The sequence below is a fragment of the Phyllobates terribilis genome, unplaced genomic scaffold, assembly GCF_046119375.1.
Source record: "Phyllobates terribilis strain yellow unplaced genomic scaffold, ASM4611937v1 Scaffold_1__5_contigs__length_1240528914, whole genome shotgun sequence".
Lineage (NCBI taxonomy): Eukaryota > Metazoa > Chordata > Amphibia > Anura > Dendrobatidae > Phyllobates > Phyllobates terribilis.
This window is the reverse complement of record NW_027362761.1, coordinates 1,183,997,519-1,184,015,865: the sequence shown is the minus strand read 5'-3', so window position 1 is coordinate 1,184,015,865 and position 18,347 is coordinate 1,183,997,519. Positions and strand designations below refer to the sequence as shown.

At 37.6% G+C, this 18,347-nt stretch overlaps 1 protein-coding gene across 3 annotated transcripts in view; it reads left to right on the top strand.

The window, feature by feature from the left end:
- LOC141163824 (catenin alpha-2) overlaps positions 1-18,347 on the top strand; it is a 1,318,034-nt gene that overhangs the window by 892,134 nt on the left and 407,553 nt on the right. For all 3 annotated transcript variants that reach the window (XM_073649181.1, XM_073649182.1, XM_073649183.1), the window contains 3 exons: positions 13,926-14,126; positions 17,520-17,671; positions 18,221-18,334. In XM_073649181.1, coding sequence (XP_073505282.1) covers positions 13,926-14,126; positions 17,520-17,671; positions 18,221-18,334 — 467 coding nt within the window. The remainder of the gene's footprint in view (positions 1-13,925; positions 14,127-17,519; positions 17,672-18,220; positions 18,335-18,347) is intronic.

Below are 18,347 nucleotides of genomic sequence, written 5' to 3'. Positions count from 1 at the left end.
GCCCTGTCTTTGTGTTTTTCACCCCTAGTGACCTGTTAACTTTCAATACTTTTTCGATTTTAATATTTGTATTTAATAAAGCTTTCAAATTTAATACTATCTAGTACTACTCCATACTTCTTTCTGGGGGTTATACTCCATGTCTTTATAGGTTATGTAGAACGTACATTAGTCCAAACTCTCTACAAATCACCGGAAAAATTCTCCTCCTCCAGCACCGCCGACCCCAATTTGGAGAACGAACCAGAAGACGGATGTCTCCCAGTACAAATAAAAGGAGAACACCCAGCAGAGGAGGATGTATGATTGTTAAGAGCAAATTCTGCGAGAGGCAGAAACTCAGACCACACCTCTTGATCGTCCGCCACAAAACAATGCAAAAACTGTTCTACATCCTGGTTCTTTCTTTCAGTCTGTCCATTCGATTCAGGATGATAACCAGATGAAAATGACAAATGGACTTCCAACCTGTCACAAAAAGAACGCCAAAAGCGAGCCACAAACTGAGGTCCTCTATCAGAAACAATATCCGTGGGAACGCCATGGAGCTTGACAAACTCCTTAACAAACGCCTTAGCGAGTGTCTTGGCGCAGGGCAACTTAACGAAGGGAACGAAATGACACATCTTACTAAAATGGTCCACGACCACCCAGATGACAGTAAAACCCTTTGACACCGGAAGATCAGTAATAAAATCCATAGTGAGATGCGTCCAAGGCACAGAGGTCAAAGCAACCCCGCAGCAGGAGTATGTGAAGCCTTTGACCTTGCACACACAGTACAACAGTACACTGACGCACCCACTTGATGAATTCCTTCTGCCATCCAGACCAAAAACTGCGACTGATAAGTCTCTTAGTCTCCGAAACTCCTGGATGACCTGCCAGCAGAGATTCATGACACTCCACAAACAAATCTCTCCTAAAGGCTCTAGGCATGAACAACCTCCCATGGGGAGTGTTAGATGGAGCATCATCTTGAGCATTCAGAATCCCATTCTCCAAAACGGAGTTCAAAGCCACCACCACAACTCCTTTCTGCAAAATGCTCTCCTCCTCCTCGGAACTGACTGTAGGAGAGAAGCTGTGAGATAAAGCATAGGCTTTAACATTCTTAGTACCAGGGATATAGGTAACAGAAAAATGAAACGGAGAAAAAAAAAGTGCCCACCTAGCTTGACGGGCATTCAGGCACTTGGCAGCATCCAGATAGATAAAATTCTTATGATCTGTGAAAACCTGAATAGGAAATCTAGCGCCTTCCAAGAAATGACGCCAATGTTCAAGCGCAAGTTTAATAGCCAGCAACTCCCGATTTCCAACATCATAATTCAGTTCGGTTTTGAAAATTTTGTACTCCACCCTTGTTCTCCTGAGACAAAACTGCTTCGACCCCCACCGATGAAGCATCGACCTCGACCAAAAAAGGCTTGGTCTCATCAGGCTGCATAAGGATAGGGGCAGAACTGAACCTCTCTTTGAGATGCTCAAACGCTTCAATGGCCTCAGTAGTCCGCTGGGCCGTATTCGCACCCTTCCTCGTGAGATCGGTTAGAGGTTTAACAATTACAGAAAAATTCTTAATGAATTTCCTGTAATAATTGGCAAAACCCAAAAATCTCTGTATAGATTTCAAACCAATAGGCCTATGCCATTCCTCCACAGCCTGAACCTTCACAGGGTCCATCTCAAAGCCCTCGTTGGAGACAATGTAGCCCAAAAAACTAATTTTCTGCACAGCGAACTCACATTTCTCCAGCTTAGCAAAGAGTGAATTGTCACTCAATAACTGCAAAACTTCACGTACACTCTGCCAATGGGACTCTAGATCTGGTGAATAAATCAAAATGTCATCCAAATACACAACCACATTCTTACCAATCAAAGGTCTCAGGATGTCATTAATAAGATTCTGAAAAAATGCAGGTGCATTGGTAAGACCGAAAGGCATCACCAGATTCTCAAAATGACCTACCGGAGTGTTAAAAGCAGTTTTCCATTCATCACCCTCCTTCACACATAGCAAATTGTATGCCCCCCGGAGATCAATCTTGGAGAACCACTTAGCTCCCACTAACTGGTTAAACAAGTCAGGAATTAACGGCAATGGGTAGGAATTGCGTACGTTAATCTTATTAATTTCACGAAAATCCAAACCTGGATGTAAACCGCCGTCCTTTTTTTTAACAAAGAAGAATCTAACTGCCACAGGTGACTTAGAAGGTCTAATGTGACCAGCAGCCAAACTAGTCTGTATGTACTCCTCCAAGGCCTTTCTTTCAGGGATAGTCAGATTAAACAAGCGACTTTTGGGAAGAGTAGCACCTGGAACAAACTCAATGACGCAATCATAATCCCTATGAGGAGGTAAAACTTGCGACTCCTCCTCCGAAAAAAGCCTCCAAAAATCTTGAATAGATACAGGTAATTCACCTTTTTCCACAGCCGCAATGCGACCATTACAACATTTATCATAGCACTTCGGACTCCAAGACTTAATCACATTAGTAGACCAGTCCAGTAAAGGATTGTGCCGTCTTAACCAAGGCAATCCTAGAACAACTGGAGAGGGCAAATTATCCAAAACAACCAAGTCCAAAATTTCTTGGAGATCTCCATTGATAGTGAGAGGAAATGCAGCAGTCTTGTGAGTAATACATTTCAAAGGAGTGTTATCAATTGCAACCACAGAAATAGGTGATGACAAAGGTTTGGATTTCAATTTAAGGTTTTCCAAAAACCCTTTATAAATCACATTAAGTGTTGAACCACAATCCACAAATACCTGAAATTCAATCAAATCTCCCTGCAGAGTAGTACTCCCAGAAAGGAACACTCCTGCAGAGCGTTAACAAGCTATACGGGCGTAACTGACCTTTTTTTTTTCTTTACTTAATCGACGCTCACAATACTTAACCCAATGTTCATTTTTACCACAATAAAGACACAAACCTTCAGCGAATCTCCGATCTCTTTCCTGAGAGCGGAGTGACATCACCCCAAGCTCCATTGGTTCTCCGCTGTCAGAGCACATTTTCTGGGAACTAGGACCTGACATTACAGGAGTCTTTACATCATTAACCCTGGACCTCAGTCTCCTGTCTATACGAACAGCTAACTGCATAGCTTCCTGCAGAGTCTCAGGTGCAGGAAATGCAATTAGCAAATCCTAAACCCTTTCACTCAGACCAGCATGAAATAAACATTTCAACGCAGAATCATTCCAATTAACTTCTGAAGCCCACCTTCTAAAGTGTGTGCAATAAATTTCAACATCATCTGACCCCTGATTCAAACATCTAAGTTCTGATTCAGCAGATGAGATTCGATCAGGATCATCATATAATAGCCCCATAGCAGAAAAAAATTCTTTAACAGAACTTAAACACAGATCATTAGGTTGGAGAGAAAAGGTCCAACCCTTTGGTTCTTTGCGCAAAAGTGACATAATAAAAACAATGCGCTGTGATTCATTCCCAGAGGATCTTGGTCTCAAACGAAAATATAACAAACAAGCGTTTTTAAAGGAAAAAAAATCTTGCTGTTTACCTTAAAAAACATCAGGCAGTCCTACCTTCGGTTCCACAAAATGCACTCCAGGACAGCTACTCACGTGTTGCTGAAGCTCGGCCACCTCCAGAGAAAATCCCTGCAGGCTTTGAGCGAAATCCTGGACGGAAACCATACTGATCCCCAAATTTCTTTTTGGGCTGGACTTACTGTTATGATCTGCAACAAAACTAAGGAAAGATAAGGAAAGCTGTCCCTACAGTAAGACTAAGCTGAATCCCTCCGATGTAGCGGGCTGCCTGTTACTTGTGAACAGACCCGCCTTAGTTCTCGGCTAGTCTGAACGGAGACCTATAGAATTAAGGGAGGGGTCCCGAAAAGAACTAAGGACTGGGACAAAAATGGGACACCTCCTAAACAGAAGTTGTTGCAGAGCAAAATGGACAAACTGACAAAACGTACTAACGGTCACAGAGGACCAAGAACTGACAGAGATAGGCACCGAAGCACCTGTCTGGAGAGACAGTCAAAACAACACTTAAGTCCAGCAAAGCCAGAAGGGCGGAGCTGGAATATATAGGCAGCTGGTCACGTGACGGCAAAACACAAGATAGCAAAAACTAACAGAAGGGTTCTAACAAATTAAGGGGTTTGCCAATTTTTATTGTTAGTGCAGTGTTCCCCACAAACTGACCAACATTTCTATCAATAAAATGACTGCTTATGGATGAGCATGTAACCATATCAGCCTTCTAATAGAAGAGTCTGTGTCTCATATGTGGCATTTTACAATTGGAGAAGACTGGTGGATCGGTCGTCACTTGCTCTTTCATCAGCAAACAATCAGAAACGACCCTTTTAAATATTAGATTGGTGATAGCCATACTGGCTGTGGTTGTACTGATACATTATTTTATTCACTTCAAAGAGATGTATTAGCCAACAAATTTACAATGTAAAGTATGGTATGTGCAGTATGTAACAATGTAAGAAATTAAGAGGCCAAATTGGTCATCTGAACATCATCTCCCCATCAAACGGTAAATGAGCAGGAGTACTGATATAAAATTAATGGCTTGCCTCAAGAAAAGACCATGATATTTAAAAACTGGAAACTCTTTCAATTTAGAAGGTACTGATGTTTTACCATGAGATCATTTTAGAAAGTTATCTATTAGAATCATGGAATGATTTTGATTGTTGAGAAGGAATAAAATTCCGACAATTGGCAATTATTGCATAAAAGTTGTTTTCACTTCCATTAAATGTTAATCTAGTGTATCAAATACCTGTTTTTAATCCGACAAACACATTCATACGTAAATTTTTCCGAAAGATTCGAAAGCGGTTTTGCTCCAAAATCCAAATAAAAAATTCTTCCCATATTGTTTGAATATTCTTCATGTTATTTTCAGTGGAAAATTGTCTTTGCTGTTCATACAGTGACAGGGTTTTTTTAGCTTTTTTTTCTTCCTTCCAATGAGGTTGTAAAAATTTTGCCATGGGAAAAAGAAGAAGAAAGTGACAAGTCACTTCTTTCAGGTGGATGCGTCAAAGGATTTGCTCCAAACCCAATACTGTAAAATAAAAAGGCTACAAAACACTGTGGTAGAAATCTCTTGGAAAAAATATCCTTAAAGAAGCACTCCCATTAAAATTTGTATCATCTTAAAGTATTGCAGTCATCATATCATATAGCACTATGTACTTACAATTGCTCATTTTGTCTTTCTACCCAGCTAATTCTTCTATTTTACATTAGGTCTATGACATCACATGACTAAATACTGAATAGTTGAATCCTTCTTAGATCTATGTTTAAACAGGAGGATGGAGCAGCTGGGTCAGGAATTGAAAAGGGGAATGATTTCTGTAGGGACAAGACAGTCTTTCTGTTTCTACATAGAGCAGAAAAATAGAGAAGAATTAACTGGGTAGCAAGGTGAAATGAGCAATTGTAAGTACATAGTGCTATATAATATGATGAATGCAATATATTAAGAGTATAAAAATTTGATGGGATGAGTGCTTCTTTAAAAATGTTTCAAAGTAGCTTTAACAATTGTTTTAAGAAAAAAAATATCTACATTTTTTTAAGTAAAATGTGCCCTTCAAAAACTTTTTATGAACTTACCCTAAAATGACATTTCATAAATAAAAAGTCTGGACCCTAACTTCATACATTTGGAAATTTCTATTTTTTTTCTCATTGTGAGAAACATAATTAAAACTTTGGTAATTTAATTACCCATGTCTTTAACTCATTACTTTTTTTTCCAGAAAGACTTCTTTATGTTTAGATCTGTCTTTTGAACTATTGTTCTAAGCTTGCACTTAATTCATTATTTTTAGCAAACTTTCTTTTATCTGGAAAAACCTTTAAACATTTTAATTGAAAAAAATTAAAATATGAAATTTCACTTAGAAAATAAAATTGTATTTCTTTCTACATTCTCTTTTACCATGATTTTAACAGTATCGAGTAAGAAGAGGCAATGCGTTCAATCTAGCACAAGCAGTAGGCTGCATTCACATATTTGTGTGAGTGTTACGATCTGAGAGAAGGGGACCAAATTTTTCCTAAGGTGTCATCCTAGTTGTAATAATTTTTTTCACCATTATTTTTTTTTACTGAAGCAGGCAAATTATATAAACTTTTTTTTGTATCCATTGACTCTAAGCAATGAAATTAGTTAAAATTGGATGAAACTCGGATGGAAAACAGAGTACAAAGTCTGTCTTAAATGTATCATCCGGTTTATAGAAATCCCGACAGACTTTAACCCCTTTCATGATATCCACAGAACATTTACGGCGCAAGTTGGAACTGGGTGTATGGAGCAGGCTCACGGGTTGAGCCTGTCTCATACCCGGTAGGTAATGACTGTGTGTTACAGCCAGGACCTGAATCTAAAAGTCTATTCAGTAGGACTATCAGCTGTGTATCCACCTGACTTCTGTACAACACAACTGATGGTCCCAACCCCATTTGTAAGGCATGAAATTCCACTTATTAAACCTGACAGGGCACACCTGTGAAGTGAAGACCATTTCCGGTGACTACCTCTTGAAGCTCATCAAGAGAATGACAAGAGTGAGCAAAGCAGTCATCAAAGCAAATGGTGACTACTTTGAAGAACCTAGAATATAAGACATATTTTCAGTTGTTTCACACTTTTTTGTTAAGTATATAATTCCACATGTGTTAATTCACAGTTTTGATGCCTTCAGTGTGAATGTACAATTTTCAAAGTCATGAAAATACAGAAAAATCTTTAAATGAGAAGGTGTGTCCAAACTTTTGGTCTGTACTGTACGTGCTTTTCATTACGGAGCTCCCTTGAAACCATGTCTGTGGTCGGGCTTCAAAGGAGTCCTCGGTTTTCTCTATGTGCCGCAATGCTGTATAAAGCACAAGCGATCAGATAATCACAGCTTTAAGTCCCCTTAGGGAACTAACAAGAACAGTGAAAAGTAGAAAAAAAATGGTTTAAAAAATATGATTATTTAAAAAAAAAAAATAACTATTCAAATAACCCTCCTTTTCCCCCTTTAAAAATAAAAATAATGAAAAAATACAAGTATGTGGCAACAGAAAGTCCAATCTTTCAAAATATAAAAATAATTAACCTGATCGGTAAACACTGTAAAGGAAAAAAATTCAAGAAAAACAAAGTTACTTTTCACGTGGTCACTTGTTTATATGCATTTGATATCCCATTTATATATGTTGTGCCTACTACAGCGTTGGCCATTTATATGGATACACCTAAATTAAATGAAAATGGTTGGTGAAATCATCTTCCTATTTGTGGCACATTAGTATATGGGAGGGGGAAAACTTTTCCAGATGGGTGGTGACCGTGGTGGCCATTTTGAAGTCAGCCATTTTGGATCCAACTTTATTTTTTTCAATGGGAAGAGGGTTATATGTCACATCAAACTTATTGAGAATTTCATATGAAAAACAATGGTGTGCTTGGTTTTAATGTAACTTTATTCTTTCATGAGTTTTTTACAAGTTTATGACCACTTATAAAATGTGTTCAAAGTGCTGACCATTGTGTTGGATTGTCAATGCAACCCTCTTCTTGACACACTGATAGCAACACCGCAGAAGAAATGCTAGCACAAGCTTCCAGTATACATTGTTTCAGATGCTGCACTGAAAAAACTCATGAAAGAATAAAGTTACATTAAAACCAAGCACACCATTGTTTTTCTTATGAAAATAAGTTTGATGTGTCACATGACCCTCTTCTCATTGAAAAAAGTAAAGTTGGATTCAAAATGGCTGACTTCAAAATGGCCACCATGGTCACCACCCATCTGGAAAAGTTCTCCCCCTCCCATATACTAATTTGCCACAAACAGGAAGTTGATATCACCAACCATTCCCATTTAATTTAGGCGTATCCATATAAATGGCCCACCCTGTACTTCATAAACTGTACTTGTTTTTTTTGGTCATTGCAATACCCCAAAAGATGCTGTAACAAGCAATAAAAACATATTATCTATCCCAAAAATTAAGATGAAAATGTTACGGTCTCGGAAAATGGCGACACAATTTCCCCTCCCCCTAATTTCTTTTTCAAAATTACATTTTTTTTAACCACTAAAATAATAAAAAAACTGAACATTTTTGGTATCACTGTAATTGTATTAATGAGGAGAATCATATTACAAGGTCGTTTGTACCAAAAAATGTACACCGTAAAAAAAAAATTCCCCAAAAATGTCAAATTGTGTTTTTTTTCACAACCATTCCCCACCTGCAATTTTTTCCCATTTTCAATACACTATTTGGTAAAATTAATGTTCTAATTCAAAAGTACAACTTGTCCTGCAAAAAAGAAGCCATCGTATGTCTTTGTAAACAGAAAAATAAAAAAGTCATGGCTCTGATAAATAGGTGAGGAAAAAACAAAAGCGCATAAATGGAATTTGGCTGCATCGTGAAGGTTTTAATGGCCGAGCTTGATCCTAAAACAGATGAGAATAGCACATAGTCTGAGTTTTATGGACCGAACACACGATTCTATTTTTAAAATCAATATGTCTATGAAAAAAACAGTAGAGCACATGGATGTAGAGATGACTTAATATGTTCGAGTGGAACTGAATTTTACTTGAATATTTAAAAATGTATCATTTTCAAACAAATTTGTAATATGCTTCTGTGCAGATTTACCAAAATGACGGCCAAAGGCCCATAAAAGGACATTAAAAGGTTAAAAAATAAAAAAGAATCTCCTCTCCATTCCTCACCATCACCCATGCAGTCCTCATTATTTCTTCTTATCACTATCTCTCTCAAAATCTTTCTTCACATTGAGCTGGGTCATCTGAATCTGGTGAGGTCTGAGACGAGCATGCACACGCAAGGTCGCGGCGCACATCGTGATGTCATGATGTCGTGATCTTATGCAAACTTGCGCAGAACGTCCCCAAGATTCATCAGAGCTGGAAGCCACAGCCCAGCGTGAAGAGACCGTGGATTTCAGCTCTTGTGACAGTGATAATGAGATGCAAAAAGGACCGGAATGTGGGGAACGGAAGGGTCAAAGAGGTGAATGGTAAAGTAAGAGTAAGGAATTTTTTTTTTTACATATATCTTATATTTTTATGTTCTGGGTCTATAGAGACCCCAGAACATAATAAGGGACATTTAAATCTTAGAGAATAAATTCTTTGCAAATCGAATTTCCCACGAAAATCCATGAAAACAGGCAAATTCAAGTTTTACCTGATCCGCTAGTCTCTACATGATCGTGACACACAGATATATGAATGAAGTCTAAGGGTGTTTAGTTTTTGCAGCAGACATTTCTGCACCAGAATGCTGCCATTTACAGCACCAGCAAAATGAATGAGATTTCTGAAATCTCATGCACCTGCTGCTTATTTTTTTTCTTGCAGAATTGTAGTAGTTTCCAATCTACAGCGTGTCATTTCTTTCAGGATTTTTACAGCATTTTTCATCCTTTTCATTCAAATAAATATGGAGAAAATGCAATAAAAACACATGCAAAAAAAAAAAATAAGCCAAAAGCACATAAAAAACACACATATTTTGTGAAGTGTATTTTTAGCCAAGAGATACAGAAATGGTGCAGAATTTTCAGCTGAAAATACTTAACGTGTGCACTTACCCTGATTGAAATTTTTCTAATAGAGCGACTGTAGTTTACAAAGCATAGTAGCTTATAATACATGTAAAATCCAACTGAACTTCTTACACGGCAGATACAAAAAAATGAAAACAGCAAGGCTAGCGAAAAAAAAAAAAAGGATGCATTGAAGTGTACAAAATATCAGTAAATGACAGAAAACAGTTAAGGGCGTGGTAAAAAAAAATACAACTAAATAAAATAATACAACGGTCCCTTCAAGTAAAGGTCAAAAAGCTATAAAGTGAATCTTTCCCTTGAAAGTTTCAATTTAATAATGGGTACTTCATAGCAAATGTTTCATATTGAAAAACGGATAATTTCTAAAAGGTGGTAAGTAGTGATGAGCGAGTATGTTCGTTTAACTCTTTCGGCGAGTATGCTCGGGCGAGTACCGAGTATCTTCAGGGTGCTCGGTGACATGTTTGAATCACTCTCGTGTGCAAAATTTGCGACAGTTAGACAGCTTTAATACATGTGAGGAATGCTTGTTTCTTAAGCATTCTGACTAAATAGTTTTTTCCCCACTGTATGTGCATTGGGCATGGGCATAATGTGTACCTAGCCTGGCATACTGTCATTAAATGCTGCCCACTAGTTCTTGCTTGGTTCAGGCAGGCATGTTACTGCTGAAGTGTTTCAATTGCCAACTTGTCACTGCCATGGTCAGTGTTTAGCTGCAGTGGTAATATACTTGTTCAGACTGAATAGCATTCATGAGACCAGTGTGGCATCATTGAGGTGAGTATTCTTTATTTGTTACAGTGCAGTGTTCTGGATAACTTTTAAAAAATGTTACTGTTACGATACTGACATAGCATTGCTGGAATCCAGTGGTCGACTGAGCAAAAGCAGGAATAGCAAGAGGTTGGAGAAGTTCTAGGATTTAGCAAAGGAGTTGTAGGAAACAATCCGTTGATAGGAGAGAACAGTGTGGGTAAGACAGTCCAGGAGCTGGAGACTGGAACTAGAGTAAACTGCTAAACACAATACTCAAGCAATGGGTGAGAGATCCATGCGGCTTTAAGTAGGCCCAAACAGGAAACAAGATGGATTCCATAGGTGGTAAGGTGTGGGATTGCAGCACAATTATTAAGATGAACAATAGCAGCCACTAGTGGTCAAGCTGTAGAAAGACTAAAGGAATCTTGACAACTAATTCTGTTTGGAGATGCCATTGATAACATAACTGGAGGTACCCTTTACCATTTTCTGCAAGGTCAAGCAGTAGGCACTTATTTCTTAAATGATATACTATATGTACTAGTCCAAATCACCTCCATCAGGCTCGAAATTAGGAAATGTCCAATAATGGTATATTTACTCTGAAATAGGGATATCTATGTAATTACACTGTCTCCTCATACTTTATGGCAAGAGAACCGTCAGCAATGTAACTTGGACTGGACTCAAATGAAGTATGGTGCTGAGTTATGGTGCGTCCTAATGTTTGAGTGGGAGATATTGAACCATAATTAACTATGTCTACAAACATTTATTAAGATCTATAACTCAATCTCTTCTGCATTTTCTTTATATTGCACATTACGGCGTAGATTCGCTGAAATTATTTGAGTTGTCATTCGGTATGTTATGATAAAGCAGATGCATGCTGACTTATACGCTTCAATTACCTTCTCCGGCTCGCTATCTGTCCAGCATTTAGCAAAAGCGCTGAAAAGCAATTGGCTAAACAGCCGCTAGACACTGGTATCCTGCCATCTTGTTACTCTCATTTAGCAGAAAATTCATTTCACATCCAATTTTAGAGAACCCTAGGAAAGTGAGTTTGGTCATTTTATTTGTCGTGCCCTGCAAATAAGGATCAATAGTAACTTTTAAGCCAAAAAATTTTCCAGATCAAATGCTTTGCCATTTTAATTTTTTTTTCATAACCTTTTTTAAAACCGTATTGATCTTCGACAGATGGAATCTTTCATATTATTGAAGTTTTAGGCATAAGCAAATTGAACCAAACTAATTTATGTCATAAACAGGCCATCACCAGTAAGAGTCTGTGGGAACAATCTGACAAAGTTTATCTTATGTTAAGTAATGACAAGCAGAGAAAGGGAAATATTCATTGGATTTTAGAAATAAAAAGAAATTCATACAAATAGATAGATCGATTAGAGGTAATAGAAAATTATATTTACTGTGAACTGTCCTAACATTGAAACCATTAACCTGTGAAGCCAATTTAATTGACTATTTCATGATAATGGCACATGTCATGGGTGGCATAATATAGTAGACAGAAAGTTTTTGAAGTTGATGAGTTAAAAGCAGAAAAAATGGTCAAGTTTAAGGATCTGAATAACCAGAGTCAACTAGTAAAGACTTGAAAACTTGGTCGCTGCATCTCCAAAATGGCAAACCTTGTAAGGTGTTCCTCTTATGCAATGGTTGCAACCTACCAACAGTGATCCAAGGAAGGATGGCAGGTGAACCAGCAAGAGGATTATGAGTGATACATGCTGATTTAGAAGGCTTATCTAGCTGGTCCACTATGATAACCTACAACTTCAGAACTAGACCATTGACAAGAGGAAAAAGATTGTACGGTCTTAAGAATCATGGCTTATATCATGTGGACAGCAGGGTGTGTATGCCTCACTTACCTGGGGAAGAGATGGTACCAGGATGTACTGTGGAATGGAGAGAAGAAATTGGAGGCAATGGGAAATGTGATGCACCAGACAATGTTTGTTGGGAAACCTTGTTTTCTGGAATTCATGTGGATATGAAATTTGCCATCTACCTGAACATTGTGCAGACTAAACATCCCCCTTCAAGGGAGCACCCTCTACCCTTAGAGGAAAGAAGGTTTAATCATAATCACAGATGCAGATTTTTTTCAGTAAGAGCAGTGAGACTATGGAACTCTCTGCCACATGATGTAGTAATGTTTGATTCACTACTAAAATTCAAGAAGGGACTGGATGCTGATAACTGGATGCAGATAACTGGGTGCTAGGTTCTGTGATGGGGTGTTGATCCAGGAAATTTGTTTAATTACCATTATGGAATTAGGAAGAAATTTTTCCCCTAAAATGGAGTTATTAGTGTCCACTCCATTGGGTTTTTGCCTTCCTCTAGAACAGGCTGCTATAAGTTGAATTCAATGGATTTAAGTTTGCCCTCAACATTAAAAAACTATGAAACTTAGGCAGTGCTATTAATAAAAGGCAGTGTCCTCTTCAGTAGGATAATGCCATTTGCCACACTGGTTTGAGAAACATGACAAAAAAGTTCAAGTTGATGGCTACTCTCCAAATACCCCAGATCTAAATCTGATCGATCATCTATGGGATGTGTTAGAGAAACTAGGCCAATCCGTGGAATTTCTACCTCAAAACTCACAGAATTTCAAAAATCAGGTGCCAAGATCTTGGAGTCAGATATCATAGGACACATTCAAGGGTCTTGTGGGGTCTTGTGGGGTCCATGTGGCAAAGCTGTTTTGGTGGCACTTAGGGTCTCTTCACAACATTAGGCAGGAGGTTTTAATAATATGTCATTACAATTAAGAACTTCTAAGAGGATGGGTCTGTCAGATCCTTAGAACATTCCGATGAACTCCTGATTGTTCTACCCCTAACACAGTGAGAAGTTAAAGAAGCACTTCCATCAAAGTTTTTATACTCCTAATATATTGCAATCGCCATATTACATAGCACTGTGCACTTGCAATTGCTTATTTTGCCTTTCAACCCAGTCAATTCTTCTCTTTTCCCTGCATGAGTCATTCCTCTCTTCAACTTCTTCGCTCCCTCCTCCACCATAGACTTTTGCAGTGATGGCTCATGTGGTGAAAATAGACTTACTGTTTCTACATAGAACTTAGAAGAATTCAGTTAGTCTGTTTTTAGTCACGTGATGTCATAGACCTAATGGAAAAGACAAGAATTAACTGGGTAGAAGGGCAAAATGAGCAATTGTAAGTACAGAGTGCTGTATAATATGATGATTGAAATATATTAAGAGGATAAAAATTTTGATGGAAGGAGGAGTGCTTCATTAAGCATAATTCCATAACATAGTTATTGTGCTTTTCTTGCTATTCTGACACCAACACCTCTACGTCTTTGGGATTAAATCTTCATTTTAAAAATTAGTAAAAGTCCAATTTTCATTAAAAAATAATTAAAAATGATTTTAACTCTTTCCGGCTTTTATGTAAAGCATCTTTTAAAACATAAAGTCAAATAGGAAAAAAAGATGTCTGTATTGATCTTTCAGAAAACCACATACTGGAGGATGTAAACAAGTGTGTAATTGCTCTACAAGAGGGAGATGTTGACACATTGGATAGAACTGCAGGGGCTATTCGAGGCCGTGCTGCCAGAGTCATTCATATTATTAATGCTGAGATGGAGAACTATGAGGCTGGAGTCTACACAGAGAAGGTTCTGGAAGCTACAAAGTTACTTTCTGAAACTGGTAAGTGGCTGAAGTTGAATAAATCCTTCATTGTCTCTTTTATCTTTTTTTGTTTATTATATTTATATTTTGGTGGAAATAGATTTTTTTTTACTTTTTCTCTCATCAATATGAAGTTTTGTTATTTGAGCAGTAGTGAAAATTTCTTAAATATTTTATGTACCACATTTTTATGTACAATCTCCTCTCCATTTACAGTGGCCAAGAGATGGGGCTCAGCGAGCCTTAGGTCTCAGGGATAGGTGAATGATTAAGATGTATTTTGTGGATATTTGTTAGAAGATGAGGCTCACCAAGTGGGGTGGATCCTCTAAGCCCAACATCAGGGTAGGCAAACGGGACACTAGCATTGGTAAAGCAGACGGGTAAGCACGCAGAACACAGTCAGTCAGTTAACTGGGGGAACTGGAAGCCACAGGCAGCCAGAAGACGTCCTTAAGACTGCAGACATGTTGCAAAGTTACTGAAGTCTGCAGGCAAACAAGAGATTGAAAGACTGGAACCCTCAGACAGACAGGAGAGCTCTTGGAGACCGCAGAAAGGTTGCAGAGTTACTGAAGACTACAGTCAGACAGGAGACTGAAGAACTGTAAGCCGCAGGCAGGCAGTAGGTGTCTTGGAGACTGCATACAGCTAAAAGACAAAACTAAGGAGCAAAAATAAAATCTAAATACCATGGAAGCATGGAAGTCGCAGATGGTTAGGAGACATCCTGTAAGCCACCGGCATACACTACACATAGGTCCTAGAAGATCTGGAATAGAAAGCAGACAGAACTCCAGAGTAACAAGAAAGTATGAATACCATGGAACCTGCAGGCAGATAGGAGGCATCCTGGAGACTCTAGACAGATAGCAGTGGTACTGAAAGCCACAGACAGATATTTCATCGACTAGAAACCACAAGCAGCCAGGAGAATTCCAAGAGGCTATCAGCAGGAACTGTGCACAAAGAAGCTCAAAGTCTTAATATAAAGATGTAATACCAAGCCACAGGTGTGGCCTAGGAAGATCAACACATGGAAGTAAGCAGGGCTACTTACAAAGCCCCCAGGAAACTTTAGCAGACCGGCGTGTAGGGAGCGGAGTTTTAAAACTTTGTGTAATGTCATGAACTCCATTCTGTTAATAGAAAAACACCTCAAATTATCTTTTTTTATCAATCCCAACATATAATATTTTTAAAAATAAAATTTGACAATAGCAAAGGCTGCTATTATTTTTTAAATGGTAGCTATTCTTAGGAATGGCTGAGTTCAGAAGAATGTATGTTGCTTTTCTTTCATTCGAGAAGTCTGTATTTGATCCTAATGACACAGGTTAGTAGGGACATAAATTTCAAGACCAGAATTACACTTGATTGGTTTGTTTGTATCCAAGAAATGTGATGTGGATAAGAAAAATTCACATTGGAAGTAAAGAAAAGTAAAAAAACAAAACTAGATTTCTTTATTTTTTTTTTTGAGCATTTTTAGTTTGGCAACACACATTATGGGTATAACATTTTTCTTATTACCCTACGTGTCTTACCTCCATTTTGAGTACGAATGACAAGGCTGAATCTTTAAATAACTTTAAATAAAATGAAAAAAAAAGTAGTGCTTTCCTGTAATTTAGAGATTTTTTTATTTATTGGACCTTAGAACATATATAATGTCCATCGTTATAGCTAATATCTGCTAACAAAGAGAATAACTAATTAAAAAAGGGATTGTCCCGAGGACCCCTTGCCCTTTTCTTCTCTCTCAGGCTGGTAAGGTACAAAGGTAATAAAAATATTACTATTATCTCCGTCTACCATTAATTGAACTTATTTTTTTACCATGCTGATAACGATTTGCCTCTGAGCTGCCTATGCATGAATCAGTCATTGATGGATAAAATATAAAATTATTTTAATTGAGTTTTCTCAACTAGAGAATTCTTCAACCTAGAACATAATGATATAATTAATAGAGATGAGCTAATCAATTCATAGGACCCTAGAAGAATGTCCAGGTCAGTATTCCTTGGCCGCTGGATGTATGTGAACCGCCTCCTACCTATTTGCATCTTTGGCTCCTCTTTTGATCAGCTGGCCTGGCACAATGTTTTCTGTGCATCAAGTTTCAATAATGACGTTGCACAATGCCTGCAAATCAAAAACGGAGCGGGGATGCTGGTAGAAAGGAGGCGATTAGCAGGGCTCCCTTCTAGCGGCAGCGGGAGACTGACTTAGCCACCAATCTAAGGTCCTGCAAATCGATTCACTAGTCTCTAATATTTAAATTAAGTAATGTGTCTCAATCACAAGATATCAGCTCTGGTTTTTAGTCTCAGTAACTTCCACCCTGGTTCTATGTAGACAATAACTTCCTGTCTCAATATCAAAACCAGTGATGTAAAGAGAGTTGACTGACTGACTAACTTCAAAATGTAAATCAGCATCCTTCTTTCTCTGCGTATTTGCCGAGACAGAAAATAGAGGTGGCCTAGCTTCTGGAATAAATTGTCAGCCAGCCTCCTTCTTACACAACTCTGGTCATGTACTTACATATGACGTTCTCTCTTGTGTTGACTGGGGCCACATTTGTGCTAATTACAAATCAGAAGTGGAGCTTATAGGCTCCCAGTACCAGTGTTGTTATTTCAGGGCACTTTTCAAAATTCAATTATTTTAGCTTAGTTTACATATTTCTATGTTAAACAAATGGAAAAAAAATTATCAAGACGGAGTCCCCTATAAAACTTTTAGTGATTATTTGTTATGCTGCTAAGAAATATATGACACAATATGACCTTGAAGTGAATGTTTAACCATCATTTTGCTAAGTCCATCATAATAGGAGATTGTCTCTTTTTAGTAGCTCTGTGCCAGTATACATATATATATATACATATATGTATACATATATATATATATATATATATACTGTATATATATATATAAAAGAAATTGTGAATTTGAAAAGGTAACGTAAAAATCATTAAGTTGAATCCATGAACTGTGCTAAGAGAATAGTTTTTGAAGTTGAAGGACTTCAGCTTTTTGTACCAAAAGCTTTAGAGTTTTTTCATGTTAAGAATTTCCCCGGGCAATGTTGTTTAGTGCAAATTTTCCTTGATGTACTATAAACGGCATCCTACACTTTAAGCTTCATATCATAAAACGTAAGGTTAATCAATTGTTCTTGAGTCGTGCTGAACTGTTGAAGTTCCTTATGGTATCTAGCAGGTGCTACTTCAATCTGTTTGTTTTTCTTTCAAAAATACTCAAGAAGTTACAGAAAACCAACTAATAGCACTGTTTATTAATTCTCCAGCGTCTTTGGGTTGTGAGAGTGACTAGTAAACTCCAAAAACATGTATTGGACTCAATATATCCTAACACTTATCTATTGTCTCCTTTATTAAGTTATGCCTCGTTTTGCTGAACAAGTAGAAGTTGCCATTGAAGCATTGAGCACAAATATCCCACAAACATTTGAAGAGAATGAATTTATTGATGCATCTCGATTAGTTTACGATGGTGTGAGGGACATTAGGAAAGCTGTATTGATGATAAGGGTAAGTCATAATATTTTTTCTGAGCAGGTAGAACATAAGGTCAAAGACAAATGAAACTCTCTCGAGTTCAGAAATATCATCACAAATCTTTAAATATTATCTGCCTGAAAATCTATGTCTGGTGATTGGGTCCACCTAGCTACAAATATATCCAATAAGATCTTTCGAGAAGGCCATCACTTTGAGAAGGCTTCCTCGATCTGGATTAGATTTTTCTGGTCCTATGTATATATGATGATCTCCCAGCTAAAAAGCTATATATCAATGAAGTTTTGGATCTCGAGAGATCTCATTATACAATATTTAAACTGTGTTGATTCATGTTTTTTCCTATCGAGTGAGCCAAATGATTTAGAAGATCAGAGTTTTGATTACTTACCTATTGAGAGAGTAGTTAGTGCTTGACAGCCTAAGCTATTGCACCCTGGTGCTCATTTGCAAGATAACATTTTTGAGTTTTAGCCTATTGCTTTGTTCATACATACTGATAACTTTACAAGTAGTCAAAAAGCTTAGTATTATTATCTAATGTTTGGCTTTTTTTTAAAGACTCCTGAAGAATTAGAAGATGACTCTGACTTTGAACAGGAAGATTATGATGTCAGAAGTCGAACTAGTGTTCAAACGGAAGATGACCAATTGATTGCTGGACAGAGTGCCAGAGTAAGTTACCACC